The sequence below is a fragment of the Thamnophis sirtalis genome, unplaced genomic scaffold, assembly GCF_051295495.1.
Source record: "Thamnophis sirtalis isolate CommonGarterSnake01/CBP01778 unplaced genomic scaffold, rThaSir2_p1.2 scaffold_4, whole genome shotgun sequence".
Taxonomy (NCBI): domain Eukaryota; kingdom Metazoa; phylum Chordata; class Lepidosauria; order Squamata; family Natricidae; genus Thamnophis; species Thamnophis sirtalis.
Genome location: NW_028261384.1, coordinates 105,009,044 through 105,024,971, shown reverse-complemented (window position 1 = coordinate 105,024,971; position 15,928 = coordinate 105,009,044). Strand labels below are relative to the sequence as shown.

General features: G+C 40.2%; 1 protein-coding gene across 1 annotated transcript; it reads left to right on the top strand.

Annotated features, from left to right (window-relative positions):
* Positions 1-2,282: 2,282 nt before the first annotated feature.
* On the top strand, positions 2,283-15,352 carry LOC148046021 (testis-specific serine kinase substrate-like). Its single transcript, XM_087711888.1, is given in 9 exon segments — positions 2,283-2,449; positions 4,215-4,449; positions 5,791-5,886; positions 7,896-7,979; positions 9,308-9,506; positions 9,509-9,617; positions 9,706-9,864; positions 11,076-11,213; positions 14,541-15,352. Coding segments are annotated over 9 exon segments (1,329 nt in total). The 3' UTR covers positions 14,683-15,352.
* The last annotated feature ends 576 nt before the right edge of the window (positions 15,353-15,928 follow it).

Here is a 15,928-nt window from a genome sequence, read left to right as displayed (position 1 = left end):
TTGACCATCATATTTATTCTAATACACTGATGCATATATAGTATCTTTTTCCGAGTCCACCTAATCTAATTTTTCTATATCTCAACTTCCACCTCATACTTCTAGTCATTGATAGAATCTGTTCCATGTGTCATAATATTCTGTCTCTCCTTAGTCTTTTATTTTTAATCTATCCATTTCTGCACAGACTAATATCTTCCTTATTATCTCCTCTTCTGAAGGGGTCCTCAAACTTTTTAAACAGAGGGCCAATTCACGGTCCCTCAGACTGTTGGGGGGGGCTGGACCAGCTGGTAGCATGGCGGTGGTCATGTGACAGTGGGTGTGACTAGGTGGTCATGTGACTGGATGGGTGTGGCCAATTTAGCAGTCCATTTTGCCAATTTAGCAGTCCATTAAACAATACACACAAATTAAACTTTAATTTGTTTTGCTCCTGGGGGATGTTTTATTTGCTTTTGTTTCCATGTTGCTCTTTTGGTTGACTTTTCTTTTTACTAGTTTGTTTTTTAAGATGTTTAGAAGTCTAGTGGTCCACTTCAGGAAACTCAGTTTTGCAGCAATTCTTCTCAACCTTATGGAGCTTACAATCAACAAATAGAACAAACCATGGAGGCATTGCCTCTTCTTGTTTTGGGTGGGTAGGGGGCATGGGATTCAGCTCAAGAGCTGGGCCTCCTTGAGGCAAAGGAGCAGGTTTATATCTACTCCAGAACATGGAAACAGGTACCCCTCTGCAGCAAGCTCCCACATACTTGGGACTGTTCCCAGGAATGAGATTCTGGCGGTTCAGACCGATTTGGGTGAACCAGATGCTAATTTTTCATTTTTATTTGCTTGGATAAAACCAACATTGGTGTGTGGTTTTTAATGTTATGTGGAAACTAATGAATATAGTTATTGCATTCATATACTTACTTTTCTTTGGAAATACAAGTTGACATGTATGGAGCTGTTTTTCCATGTTATATCCAACACAACAATCATGTCCAATATGTTAAGCTGAGAAAGAACAACTTGATAAAATCAGATCCAAGTATCTTGTGGAATGTGAATCACTCAGATGTGGTTGATTCAGTTGTGGTTGATTCAGTAAATAATAGTTAAGCTATTTATAAATATATAATAGTTAATCAACTCAACAGTTGTGGTTAGTTGACACCTCATGATGATCAAAAAGAAAGAAAGAAATTACGAATGTTTCCTTTGATTAACTGTAGACAATACTAGCCTTTGGTTTAGAATTGCATTTGACCCATCTCGTAGCCAGAGCAATCAGTGAAATGCTTTGAATTGTTTTCAAGTTATCTTTTTTGTTTAACAAATAGCTAGATCTTTCAAAGATAATACATTTTGATAGCATCCTATAGTGTTATTTCATTTTTAACCCAACTTAGAATCTCAGCTGTGACTTTTTTCATGCTTTTTACTGACAAATGCTGATATCAGCTTGATGCAAAAGAAGAAAAAAAAGAGAAAGATAAGGAGGAGGAGGAGATTATAATCTTTACTGAATTGCAGCTGTAAGTAATTAAATTATATATGATCTTAAAGTTTATTTCCCAAATTCCCTTTGTGATTACCTATCAGCTAATGGCCATAGGATTGGAAAATAAAAAAAACCAAGTAGACATGGAAAATATGGGCATGTGAATACTTTATCTTTGTAGGTTTGTAAGGATGTTATATCCTTGAAGCTTGTGGAAGAGGTAGGAAGCAGCAAACAACACAAAAGTCATACAGACAGATTATTTGTAAAGCATAAAAAACAATTTCATTTGATACATTGGCTTGAAAGTTTATATAATATTTGAGTCTACTTATAACTAAGCCATAATGTATTTTTGTTTTAGGTTCATTGTACTGTGTGAACCTCACTTTGTGTGGCATAAGTATGACTGATTGCTTAACTATCATTCGTAGAAAACTTATAAACTAGTGTAGCAGTTGAATCTAGACATTGCCTTCCTGGACAAGGTATAAAAGAGAAGTTCATTGTACAGCATATTTGTTCAGCTCAGTCAATGCAATTATTTCAATATCAGCATTACATCATTGGATTAGTTTTCTAATGCCATAGAATGTTAGTGGTGCAAATTGTTGATGGAAGAATGGGGTCATATGATTGGCATCCCCGTGGCAGCCATTGTGAGGTCATGAGATCAACTAGAAGATCCTTGCCCTACCTGGAGAGCCAGTTGGCTTGTAGATAGTAGATGTTTCCTGGTGTGGTACAGGCAAGAAAATCTGTGCTCATACCAGATATCGACTCCCAATCTATAATGGCCAACATTGTGGTGAAGACCATCTGGCAATCCAAGGAAATAAATGAGGCCGGAGACACACCATCAGGTATTGAAAGTCGGGCCCAGAGCAGCAAGGATCAGCTTGGAAAGTCTGCTAGCATCAAGGGCTTTCCCAAAAAAAAGAAAGCCGTCTCTTTCCATGGGTGAGTGACCTGTGAAGGGTAGAAGTGAAATTCAGTGCAATAGTTGTAGCAAGTAAAAACCTACAGGAAAGGGGGATGCAGAGTAGAATTTCTGCTTTGCTCATAGATGGGTTCGGATTCAGTTCCAGATATCTGGAAAGGCCTCTGGGAAGAGAGTATGCAACACCCCCCTCCTTTTCTCCTTAAGTTCATGGAGAGCTACTGCCATGAGACCCCACCTTGGTTGGACTACAGAACTTGTAGTCTGCATAAAGCTGGCCAAAAATAATGAATGTTTGTAGGCCAACACTTGGCTAAGTGGATATGACTCTCATCTGATTTAAATAAGGTACTACCACAGTGGTTATTGCTGACAACTCTGGCCAAGCATTGTGAAAAATCATTTAGATGTTTTCTAAACTATCTGTGAAATGGGTTTGTGTGTGAGTGGGTGGATGTGTGGCATTAATTGCAGTGTTCACTGTTTCATAAGTGAGTGATTCTACTTGGTAATGCCAAGAGAAGAAATGAAAACCTGGAGCATTTTTTATATGCAGTGCCTCGGGACTTTATTCTCTCCCCTATCCTATTTAATATTTAAATGGGGAAGGTCATTTCTTGGCTTGGAGTTCAACAATATCTTCCTGATAGCTAGCTTTGAACTAAGCAGGAGATGCATTTTCTCCCAGGGTGTGAAAGGTTAGGGATTGAATGGAATGGATGGAAACAAGGTGAAATTGAATCAAAGCAAGAGGGTGTTACTGCTTCTTTGGAAACAATTGAGCTCCTGTATTGGGTTTAGAGAGGACCATATTTCTTGATGGGGTTAGTGTGAAAATGGAGATCCTGCTATTTGATTAGCAGGTGGAATATTTTTTTTATCGGAGAAGACTTTGCACAATGTTGTCTAGTGTTTCATTTGAATTTCTTGTGGGATGGGAGATCTTGGCAATAAGTCATCTTTATAACATTGATTATTCCAGTATATTCTTTGTTGGGCTGCTTTTGAAGGTGTCCTAAAACTAGTTGGTGCTCATTGGCTGGGAGTGCAATCCGTTTCAATAGGATAGCATTGTCCTGTGGCTCTGCATTGGTTAACAATTCATTTTTTTGTATAAAATGCTGATTTTGATCTGTGAGGCCTTTATGTTGCTTTATGACCCATCTTCTTGAAATAGGTACAGTGCGTTTGGGAGGAGCTTCTTTAGATTCTCTCCCACTTCAAGAAATGATGGGCACGAGAGCCTTTTTGATCATTACCATATCTTTTTGGAACAGCCTGCCCCCTCTCCCCCCTGTTCTGTTTGATTTTATTGGCTAATGTGTTGACTTGGGGGCAGGATGTAAGTTATAGAATAAATAAGAGTAGATACCCTATCAATATGTTGCAATTTAATTCTCAAAATTTTCAGAGCAATATTCTACGATTTCAATACAGTAATCCCTTAAATTGAGGATGTTGAAGACCAACACACACATAAAAACATCATATTTGGGAGAGCTGAGCTAGGATTTCATATTGTTTTGATATCTTCATATATCAATATTTATTTGCTCATGAAAGGAGTTTAGAAAATTTAGTAGACGATAATAAAATTAAGACCAGCCAAGGGTCGCTCTTAGTTTTCAAAAGAATATGTGTCAAATAATATATTAGTCATTGAGGCATCCTAAGGCTCCGTGCTATATTAAAGTAATGCTGCAATCTCTCTGCCATATATTATGTGGGAAAGAAAATAGTCAGCAGCTGAATCTAAGGATAACATATGCCCCTTTTCCCACCCAGAGTCGAGCCCCATTTTACCAGTGAAAGTCCCAATCTGAATTTGAAGCGTTCTTCTGCTTGCACTAATGTTTCTCTTCTGAATCTAACTGATGGGGAACGTGATGACTCTACCACTGAGAATGAATCAACAGATGATGGAGGCTTACCAGGGGGAGCAGGAGGCGAAAGACGGGATCCTCTATTTCCCATCAAGCCAGCATGGTCAGAAGATGAAGATGATACTTCTAGCCAGCAGGTGAGGCAATGAGTCACAGTCTCATGTATTTGTTGCTGCTTTCCTAGATAATTAACGTGCCTTGGGTTAGTCTTGTTCTAATAATAGACAAGAAGAAAACCTTGTGTTAGACCTTCTTAATTCATTCCTGGTCAAATTTTCCATCCATCATTCCTTGTCAAGCTTTTTTTTTGCAAAGTATGTTTAAAGATTAAATATTTAAATCTTTTATAAATTTGTAATCCAAAAATGCACTTTCCTGTTGTAAAACAAAACTTCCATCAGGCTGTAAAATAAATTCTAAATGTGGTTTAAAAATGGAGTGGCAGTCAGAACTAAACAATGTATTTTCAATGATAGAGTAATTTGGAGTAAAGAAAAACTAAATGAAACCTTTGATATAAAAATAAAATTCTGAATTTATTTTTATTTCATTCCTTTTCTTTATCTTTGATAATATTGCATTAGGCAAAATTTAAAGAAAATCAAGGGGTTTTTTTTAATAGCAAGGGCTTTTTTTGCTATTATTCTTTTCAAGAAAAAATATCCCTTTAAAAAAATCTTCGTATCATTTGATTATTTAGGACTAGGAAAGAATTTCCCGACATAATCCCTTCAAACAGAGCCTATGTTAGTTTTTTTAGAAGATTTTGTTCTCTTGAGATCCTCCTTCTGCTGTGATCTGTTTCTGTCATTTTTCATTCCTAATTTGCTTTCTGTGCATGGCCTTTTCGGGCATATCAAATTTTTCCCCTTTCAATTTCCAAACATTAGGGTGCTCAAAAGTTGTGATATGCCTTGAGGATTGTAAATATATTTTGATTACTTTAATATAATTTAAATGTGCTTAATAAGTAACTACACAAATATATTTTTTAACATTTTGTTTGCTTCATTTATATTGTTCGAAGTATTTCTTCCTTTATTTTCCTTGACCCGCAGTTGCAAAAGGTTCATTGCAACAAGCAAATTTCTACTTTATGTCTCTTGTGTCCCTCAAATATGTCACTAACTACTTCTGTCACTTTCAGTAATGAATTTCGTCAGTGGTGTATTAACCATTAAGCGGACTAAGCACAAGCTTAGGAGACTAGACCCAAGGAGGTATCACAACGTTGAGAAAGAAAAAAAACCCAATGAAGATTTGTACAGTATGTACAAATATGGGGGGGGGGCAACCAAGATTTGTCAGTCCTTTGGGCACCAGTGAGCCTTAATCCGCCACTGAATTTCGTAGGTCTTTATAAAGACCTTTCAGTTGACACTGAGACTGAAATAAATTATTGGAAAGTGTGAAGAAGTCACGAGTAAGTGGATGATGATTTGCTTGATCTGGTCCCTTCTTATATTCTCTCCCAATAGGAAGTGAGCAATAGTGGCCTTTTGCGAGCCAAGGACTCCATTACCAGTCTCAAGGAGAGGACATCTAAGGTCAACCACCATCTTCAGAATCTGCAGGTCTGTTTTTGTTTGTATAGACTGCATAGCTGAACAGGTATAGCTGCTTTAATAGTCAGGAATGTAGAATTAATTTGTTTTTTTTTAAGGCTGCCAATGCAAGAATGTTTCAGCCTGACTTACTGGGCCAATTTGAGGTAGAAGGCGCTAAATTCTGTCCATCTTGTTGTAAAATCAGATTTGACTTTGCCTTGGCTTTATTGTTTAATTTTTTAAAAACAATATTGTTGGCAAAAACTGTCTAGCTAAAAATTGAAAAGCAAGGTATGTTGATCCTTAAGAAAATAAATTCAGAATTAGGCAGTATTTTGCCTAGAACCATTTATTGTGCAAGCATCTGAGTTTTTCAGTACTCTTAATCCAGACAGAATTATAGGGGAAAAACAGAGGAAAGGGTGGGGAAAGGCAGGGTTGGAATGAGGAAAAAGATTTAAAAGTAGACTATGCATGTTATCTACAAGATTAACATTTGCTGGTTTGCTTTAGTCAGATTATGTACAATTTTCATTTTAGTTTTCAGTGATATTGCTATCACTTAGGCTTACTGGTTTGGGATTTTATATATATATGTCTCTGCTCAAATAATGTGGCAGCACATGTAACTGTCAGAAACGAGGTAGAGCATTTTCTAGAATTGCCCAACCCCCAAAACCCAAAAATGAGCATGGCTCTATGTAGTGGCCCTGGACAATGCTATGAAGATTCTAGATGAGCGTGGCAGAGATTTTCTAAGACGATTGGAAGAGAGTTTTCATTTGTTCCATCTGATCTACACTAAAGTCAAGGCAGCCTGCAGCTGAGGTGCTTCTGTGTCAAAGAAGTCCCCATAGCAGAGGTGGTATTCAGCAAGTTCTGACTAATTCTGGAGAACTAGTAGTGGAAATTTTGAGTAGTTTGAGAACTGGTAAATACCACCTCTGACTGGCCCCACCACCATCTATTCTCTGCCCCCCGAATCCCAGCTGATTGGGAAGAAATGGGGATTTTGCAGTAACCTTCCCCTGGAATGCGGAGGGAATGCAGATTTTACAGTATCCTTCCATTGCCATGCCCACTGAGCCATGCCATGTGATGGCCACCAAACCACACCCACAGAACTAGTAGCAAAATTTTTTGAATCCTTCCACTGCCCCACAGGTATGAAAGGACACTCGAGTCAGACGGTTTCATTTGGCTGAATCTTCATTACAAAGAAGGAGGGATAAGAAGAACCTTGTTGATTGTTTTGAACCCGCTAGAAAAGTAACGGAAGAGGCATGTAGATCAAGGGTGACAGCCCAGTGTAGTGGTTAAGGGTGAAAGCCAATTGGTGTAGTGGCTAAGGTAGTGGTCAAACTCAAGGCCCGCAGGCCAGATCCGGCCCATGGAGTGCTTAGATCTGGCCCACGCAGCCACTCTGGAAACAGTGAATGACCGGCCCGCGGTGCCTCTGCCAGCGAAAATAGCGCTCATGAGGGCTGCGTGTGACACTCACAAGCTTTGTTTTCGCTGACAGAAGGTTGCAGGAGGCTGTCACAGTCAGAAATGGAGCTTCAGAGCCCGTTTTCGCTGGCAGAACACTCGGGTCATCACAGGCACCCCTGACACAAGTTATGTTGAGCTGGCCATGCCCCCCCCCCATGTTCCCCGGAGGTCAAACACAATCCTGATGCGGCTTTCAATGAAATCGAGTTTGAAATCACTGGGCTAAGGCATCAAGCTAGGAACCAGGAGAATGAATTCTAATCCTGACCCATGCATAAAACAAGCTAGGTGTCCTTGGATGTCACACTCTCTCAGACCTAGGAATTTGGCTGTGACAAATCACATTTCCAATGTAAAGCAGTTAAAATCAGCCTTAGAATACCAAGTTAAAAAAAAGAGAGATTTTTCAGCTTTCTCCCAGCTTCCATTTCTTGAAAAGACTTTCAAAAAATGAAACGCAACACTAGTTGAAAATCCATATAAGCTGATTCCATTTATTTGCTTCTTGGCTTCTAAGTTTCCTCGTTCCTTAAAATCTCTTATAGGAAAGCTGTCGAAAGGTGACCAAATCTGTGGAGGATGCTGAAATTAAGACCAGTGTGCTGGAAGAAAATTCAGCCCTCTTGGAGGTGAGGGAGAAGATTTGAGACTTGCAGGAATATGGGGTGGTATCAACAGTGCAAGTAATTCACAGCATTTGGAAAGGTAACCAAAGCTGCTATGAGCTAGTAGATTGATGGAGAACAGTTGTCAGAAAGTAAGATTATGAGCAGAAACTATTATATTGAGTGACCACTCATAAGGAACCAAGACTGGTTTCCTCTAGCATGAACAGAGGCTGCGATTCAAGTTTCTACATCTTTTGGTAGCAAAATAGAAACAAAAGCAATTTTATGTGCAGATTTTCAAAGGTCAGACTACTGGGCTGGGTTGGTCATCTGACCATCTCGCTGCCACTCATCATCTCTCCGTCTGTCCCTTTTAAATATTTTCCTCTTTTCATCTTCGTCAAGGGATTCTTTTCAAATATTAAAAAATATGGACCATTTAGCAAAAGACAGCCACTGTCACATAGGGATTAAATTAAGACTGCAATTAAGTTCCATTGGCAACTATAATAATTTACTCTTTGTCAGGCTGGCTTATAGCACAAGATAATTGTTTTAGGGGAAATTTGAAGAGCTGTACACCAGAAAAATAAGCTTCTTCAATCATGCTTGATATCTTTTGGCATAATGTTTTTGGAACAGCATGAAGGTGTTTCGTTGTTATCTTTTCTGGAATTTTCTTTTTAAATTGTGTCTCACCAGCATTGTTAAGCTTTGGATTGGCATTGAAGGGAAAGATGCTCAAATCTTATCCCACTCTTACCTGTAGAAGCTCATTTTGTCAGTCTCTCTCTCTCTCTCTCTCTCCAGCTCAGGCTAGTTCACAGGGGTATTGTTGCCAGAAATCAGAATGAGAACTAAATTTACTTGTTGGAGCTTCTGAATAAAAGTTGGGGTAGAATTTTAATAAATCATTATTTATTGCCATAAGAATTCCTGATGGGCTGAGTACTACAGGTTTGATTGTCCATATCTGTCAGAATTAGTCAAGTTGCTTCTCTCTGTAGATCCTTAGATGAAAGGTGCAATGGTGATAAAACAATATTGCAAACTCAGTGTTGTTGTCTTGCTACATTTCTCCATAGGATTGTTTCTTCTTTAAATGCTGCAACTGCTTCAGCTGTTTGCCCCATTATTTACCATCTTATTAAATTGAAAAGGATGGGATCTACATCAAACTGCTTTCTTCTATGGATGCACTGTATTTTCCTCCAAATCTGCTGGATTACAACAACTAAAGTTTCTAGCTAACCCAGCTAGACTGATTGGGAATTATGAGTGTTATAATAATTATGCTCAATACCGAATTAATGCTATTGTTTCCCTATCACTTCCCCCACTCCATTTAGGAGAAACTGCGTAATTTGCAGCAACAAGTTCAAGTAGAAGACTTTCGTTGGTAAGACCTCATAGCAGTTGCTAGAACAAGGGTGGCAAGTGGGGTCTCCAAACAGCTTTTGGATGTAATAGGCAGAATAGTAGTGATACCCTCAATATCAATCATCTATGAAGAAAGTGATGCTGTTCGGTTGGCATCCCTCAATGGCCTATAATGGGAAGTGGGCAATTGCGAGCAGGTCTTGGGGATAAGATGGGCATAGTTGAAAAGCCAAGCATGGCTTCCACCTTGGCTTGCCTTGCTCTGCTGGGAGAGATCAGGTACTGTGAAGTGGGAGTGGAAGAGCCTTGGTTTTGCTAGAGGCACCAACCCATCAACCTGGTCTCTTTCCATCACTCCCCACTCTAGGAAATGTATGCTGGAGCTGGCCCAGAAGGAGGCATTGCGGCTGCTGGCCCAGCTGGGGGTGCGCTTGGAGGGTGTTCTTCCCCAGCGGGAAAGGACACAGGTGGAACAAGGCCAGGAGCTCAGGATGCTGCGAGAGGAACTGGATGAAGTCTCTACCACGTATGTGCTTCTCCTGAGCAAACAGGCTTCCCTTTCTCTCCTCCAAGGAGCCCTCTTTTTCCCAGCAAAGAAAATTCCAGATTTTAGAGATGAAGTAAATGCAACCCATTATTTATTGTATCCTAGATTAAAATACCAGAGGTTCAATTCAGTGTTGGGAGTCAGCCAGTTCGCACCTATTTGGGAAAACCGGTTGTTAACTCTCTAAGCAGTTCGGAGAACCAGTTGTTGGAAGAAATCTCATTTTGTTTCTTCCCACTTTCCAGTTTCTAGCCTAATCTTTATTGTCCTGCTTACATAAACTGCCTCTCCGGTTAACCCTTATTACATTGTAACAGCTAAGGCAAAGCGCCCATCAACTGTGTGACGTTGAGTTGGCCATGCCCACTGAGCCCCGCCTACCCATCTGGTCATTAGGGCAGAGAATCGGTGGTTAAATTATTTGAATCCTATCACTGGTTCAATTAGATAACGTTCGCTAATGTGATGGGGTTTGTTCCCTACATTCTTATAGTAGAACTTTTTCCTCCTAGAGTTTTGGTTTTAGAAAAGTTGACTACAACTTCCATGATCATCACTTTGTATTAAGAGTTATAATTATTTGTAGCTCTGTAATCCAGTAGGGAAGATTAGTATATTATGGCCTTGTTGTCCTGGAACATGTCCTGATCACTATAATTTTCCTTTTAAAAAGTGAAGCTTTCTAGTGTTTATGAATCTTCCAACAGCGATCTTCATGAATGTGCCTATGGTCTCTTGGCCTTTTTCTTCAGCAGGTTTTCTTGCACATTAATATATACTTAACTCTACCAAATTCTTTGCTTAAAAAATACCAGGAGGTGCAAAAATTCAGATTCAGAATAAAAGAGGGTGAGTCCTCCAGTATGTTTTTTAATAAAGACCTACAATTTTAGATAAAATTCCATATCGAGCTCCCCACCCCATGCCCCATTGTAATGAAGAGTAAGAGCGAATAAAATGCAGGGGAACAGGGACTCCTGGAAGACAAATGCCCCCAAATCAGAAAGTCACTAATCTTCTGCCAACCCATGACTTTGTAAAATGGAATTGCTCCAATCTCAAAACCTGATCGAGAGATAAGGAACTTTATCAGTCTATGTGGTAGTCAAAGTTACATTTCTCTGAATTGTTACAGGGCTATGAATTTGGAAATCTTCCCTTTTACTTACAGCTACTTTCTTCTTTGATAGGGCAAAACGGACTTCAGTATCTCTCACTCAGCTTCGGGCAGACCTTGATGGGCTCCTGGAAGACATATCCCGACATCTTGCAACAATGAAGAATATGGAAGCATCCGACCGGCCTCCTAATTGTGCTAGATGTTCCAGGTACCTAGTTAAACCTCTGGGTCAGAATTGAAGAATACAGTCCAACTTTTTAATGAGACTCAGAAGGCTAAACTAAGGAAGGATATGGAGATTAAGCCAAAGTTGGGTTTGATTTCCCTGATTTCACACAGGTCAGTGTCATAAAGCCTCCAAGAAATGTTTTGTTTAATCACAATTTATTAAACAAAGCATTACAGGTAGTCCTCAACTTATGACTATAACTTAACCTGGTATTATGGTTGCACGTCATAGTGGCTGTTAAATTGATTATTGTGCGACTGCACTCAATTTTATCTTTTTTGCAGAGGTCGTTAAGGAAATGCTATGGTAATTAAGTGAAACCATAGTCATTAAATGAATCTATTTTATTTATTTGGGCTTTTTTTTGCTAGTAACCAGATATAAATGTCAGAAATCAGCAAAAATCTTGAAAAAATTTAGAGCAAGCAATTCTAAATGTGAGATGCCATTGTTAAGTCCCCAATAGGGACTCCCCCTATTGGCGACATTCACACATTAAGCCATAAATCATAGTTGGGCCTGGACTGCTGGTTGAATTCCCAACTTGCTGGTGGACTCCAGGAAGTTTAGTTTAGTTTGGTTTGCCTTTATTTGTATGCCGCCCTTTTCCCTAAGGGGACTCAGGGCGGCTCACAATTCAAAAAGGGAGGGGGAAACAACAAACAATAAACAATACAACATATTAAAAGAGAAAAAATGCAACAGTCATACCATTCGAGTGGGGCTATAATCTTAGCCCCAGGCCAGCCGGGACAGCCAGATCTTTACAGCAGCGCGGAAGGATTGGAGGGTGGTGAGGGTCCGAATCAACACGGGGAGTTCGTTCCAAAGGGATGGAGTAGCCACCGAGAAGGCCCTCCTCCGGGTAGTTGCCAGTTTGCACTGGCTAGACGATGGGATTCGGAGGAGGCCTAATCGATGTGATCGAATCGGTCTGGTGGAGGTAATTGGCAGTAGGCGGTCTCTCAAGTACCCAGGCCCACTACCATGAAGGGCTTTATAGATGATAAGTAGCACCTTAAAGCGCACCCGGAGATCAACAGGTAGCCAGCGCAGCTCGCGGAGGATAGGTGTTACGTGGGTGAAACGAGGTGCACCCACTGTCACTCGCGTGGCCGCGTTCTGGACTAGCTGGAGTCGCCGAATGCTCTTCAAGGGCAGCCCCATGTAGAGCACATTGCAATATTCCAGCCTAGAGGTCACAAGGGCACGAGTGACTGTTGTGAGGGCCTCCTGGTTCAGGTAGGGACGCAACTGGTGTACCAGGCGAACCTGGGCAAATGCCCCCCTGGTCACAGCTGACAAATGATGTTCGAAGGTCAGCTGTGGGTCCAGGAGGACTCCCAAGTTGCGAACCCTGTCTGAGGGGCGTATAGTTTGACCCCCCAGCCTGAGAGATGGAGTACTTGGCCAATTCTTGGGAGGGAAACACAACAGCCACTCGGTCTTTTCTGGATTGAGCACAAGCTTGTTGACCCCCACCCAGTCTTTAACAGCATCCAGCCCCTGGCTCATCACATCCATCGCTTCGTTGAGTTGGCACGGGGCGGACAGATACAATTGAGTATCGTCCGCATATTGATGGTACTTTATCCCGTGCCGTCGAATGATCTCACCCAGCGGTTTCATGTAGATGTTGAAAAGAAGGGGGGACAGGACCGAACCCTGAGGCACCCCACACGTTAGGGGCCTAGGGGTCGATCTCTGCTCCCCAGCTAACACCGACTGCGACCTGTCCGAGAGGTAAGAGGAGAACCACTGCAAAACAGCGCCTCCCACCCCCACCTCCCGCAGTCGTCGCAGAAGGATACGATGGTCGATGGTATCGAAAGCCGCCGAGAGGTCAAGGAGCACTAGGATGGAGGCGTGGCCTCCATCCCTGGCTCTCCAGAGATCATCAGTCAACGCGACCAAAGCGGTTTCTGTGCTGCAGCCAGGTCTGAAGCCAGACTGGAACGGATCGAGATAGTCTTTCAATGACTTTCTTATCCAAGGAAGGGATGTGTCAGAGAGATTGTTGATGACAGATGAAATTATTAAAAGCAGCAACATCTTTTACCTCTGGGAGTCGGGTTCCAATTCCCACGTCATTTGGCTTTTTTTTACTCAAATATATATTTGTGGATTGTTTTTGGCATATGGGTCTTGGCATAACCTATGGTTTGTAATTTCCAAGGACCACAAAAGCTAAGATAAAACCAAAAATAGCATATTATGGCTTAGCCTGATAGACTGATTATATCAATTTAACAGCTTCCCAGTTGGCACATGGAACTGGGCAGTATACGTCGATAAAAAATCCACAATATTAAAACAGGGTAAAACAGTCCCAAAGTAGCTTCATCTAATCAAAACCAATCCACAAACAGTCCAAAGGCACAAAATCTTCCATCCCATGTTTGAGGAAGAAGCCAAATCTTGACAATTTTAAGCTGTATGGATTTCAGAATCCTGAGCCAATTCCTGATTCCCAAGCCAAGCATGAGTTGAAATCCACCCAGCTTAAAGTTGCCAAGGTTGAGAAATGCTCTTATTGGATGGCCATGATGTATCAGGACAGTTACAAACTTTATGATTTTTCTATCAAGGACTATCCATAATTTTTGCTTTATCTATGAACAGTATGTCAGCTAGAAAGACTGATTTGATATTATAGCTTTCCTTTCATAGACCAGCAGGTAATTGCAGTTTTCCAGTTCACAGAAGAGAAGGTTCAGTATTACAGAAGTAAGTGAATTGACTATTTACATGAACAGATAATTGTCTGCTATTGAAAATGCAGTTTTCTACAAAATCCAGTTTTTGGCATTGGCTTTAGATTCCCAAGAACATCTGTTTTCTTTTTTCAAATTCAATTTCCTAAAACTCATATAATTGGCATGCATATTTAAAACAATCAAGAAGAGTTGGGTTTTAAAATGCTTTTTAAAACTCTTTCCAGTTTAGATGTTTTGTACATATATTGGCTACCTCCTCTCTTTTCTTCTAATGATATTTTGAAACTCCTTTCACTAGTTCTGGAAAAAAGGGAATTTGTCCTAAAGCAATATTAAGTTAGACCAGTGCTTCTTTGTCATATTTTTATTAAATAAGCTCACTTCCAGAGATGTCTTTTTTTTAAATGTTATTTTCAGTGCAACAAAATGCACTCTTCTGATATTGCATGGAGGGAGTTCCTTGATGCTGTACCTGGGCTGTTACTCTCTCTTTCAAGATTTAAACCTATCATATTTTCTACATTGAATGACTGTGCAAATGGCATCTTTTTTATTTTCTTCTTTATCACCTCTTGGTTCCCACCCACAGCTACAGCATTGTGAATACAGAGGTGCTGAGGAAGATGTTTGAACATGCGATGGCACCCATTTTGGAGGAGCTGAAGCAGCGGGGCCAATCAGAAGGCAAATGCCCCAGCTGCCAGCGTTTGCAGAAGACGATGTCACAGTGAGGCACAGAGTAGACTAACCCCAGACCCCCCTGCCCCCAATAAAATGTTTCCAGAGTGCAGTCTTTCTGGAGCAATTTTCTGATCCTAAGTTGATGCAGGCCAGATTGAGATGGCCATATGCTGGGAAGTCTGGAGACAGGCCACCTTGGCTATGGATATACAATCTGCAAAACTGCCTTACCCTGAGTTCTATTCCCATTCTGATCGGACATTAGTTCATCAAAATTTCTTTCAGAAATTTTTCTAAACACTGCTAAAAATATTTTGAGACCTTGAAAAATGAACCTGTGATCTTCAGTGGGCAAAGCACAATAGCTTTGACACTAAACTTTTCTTCCTCTGATCTTGGCTAATAAAGGGAATTCCACAGTCCGAGAACATAGTCCAACAATTAAATGCAGCCTTTGAAAATCCTTAATGTACTTTCCTGAGTACTTCCATTAGTGCTGAATGGTAAATTTAATGTGACTAAAAATGAAAGTCATAATGAACAATATTAATTGTAATGATGTGTTAATTAAATTTTGTTTTGTCCTGGCCCTGTTGATTTTGACAAGTGCAACCTCCATATATTTTTTGCAAGTCCAAATGTGACTGAGAGGGAAATAATGCTACAAATTGCTCAGCTATAGTTTTGCACTAGCTTCTGAGTGGTCTTCCTGTCTACTTCCATGTTGCTCTTTTTCTCATTTCCATCTATTTTCCTATAAATATTTTTTTGTATTTTGTAGGAAGGATAATAGCACTGAGGTTGGTGTAGTACAGTGAACTAACTTTGGGGAGTGAAAAAAAACCTTCCCACGTCCAGCTGAATAAATCTAAGGGCATTCACAAAAATAGTGAATTATAGCTGATTGCCTGTTCAAGCTTCAGGTGTTGGGATACATGAGCTCAGAAGCAGTGTTTTCCTTTTCATTAATAGGCAAATTAGCATATGTGTCTCTCCAGTTTTCTCTTCACTCTTCTTGCGAAACTTGCTTACTGCAAGTTTAGAATGTCAGTTTTGTTCTATTTTATTTATCAACACATATTTTGCATATATGGAAAGCCATCATTTTTGCACTCTTATTTATTCCATGGACATAGTATCTTAGTCTTTTGGTGGCTTTATGAAGGACAATTTCTACATGGCCTAATTTTAAAAATCCTTTGTAATTGATCTGTCTCTTCCCAGGTATTTCTATAAGGGAAAATGGGTAAGGGGTGGGGGAGTCTGAGAAACAGTAGGGTGGAAGAAAAGGAAAAA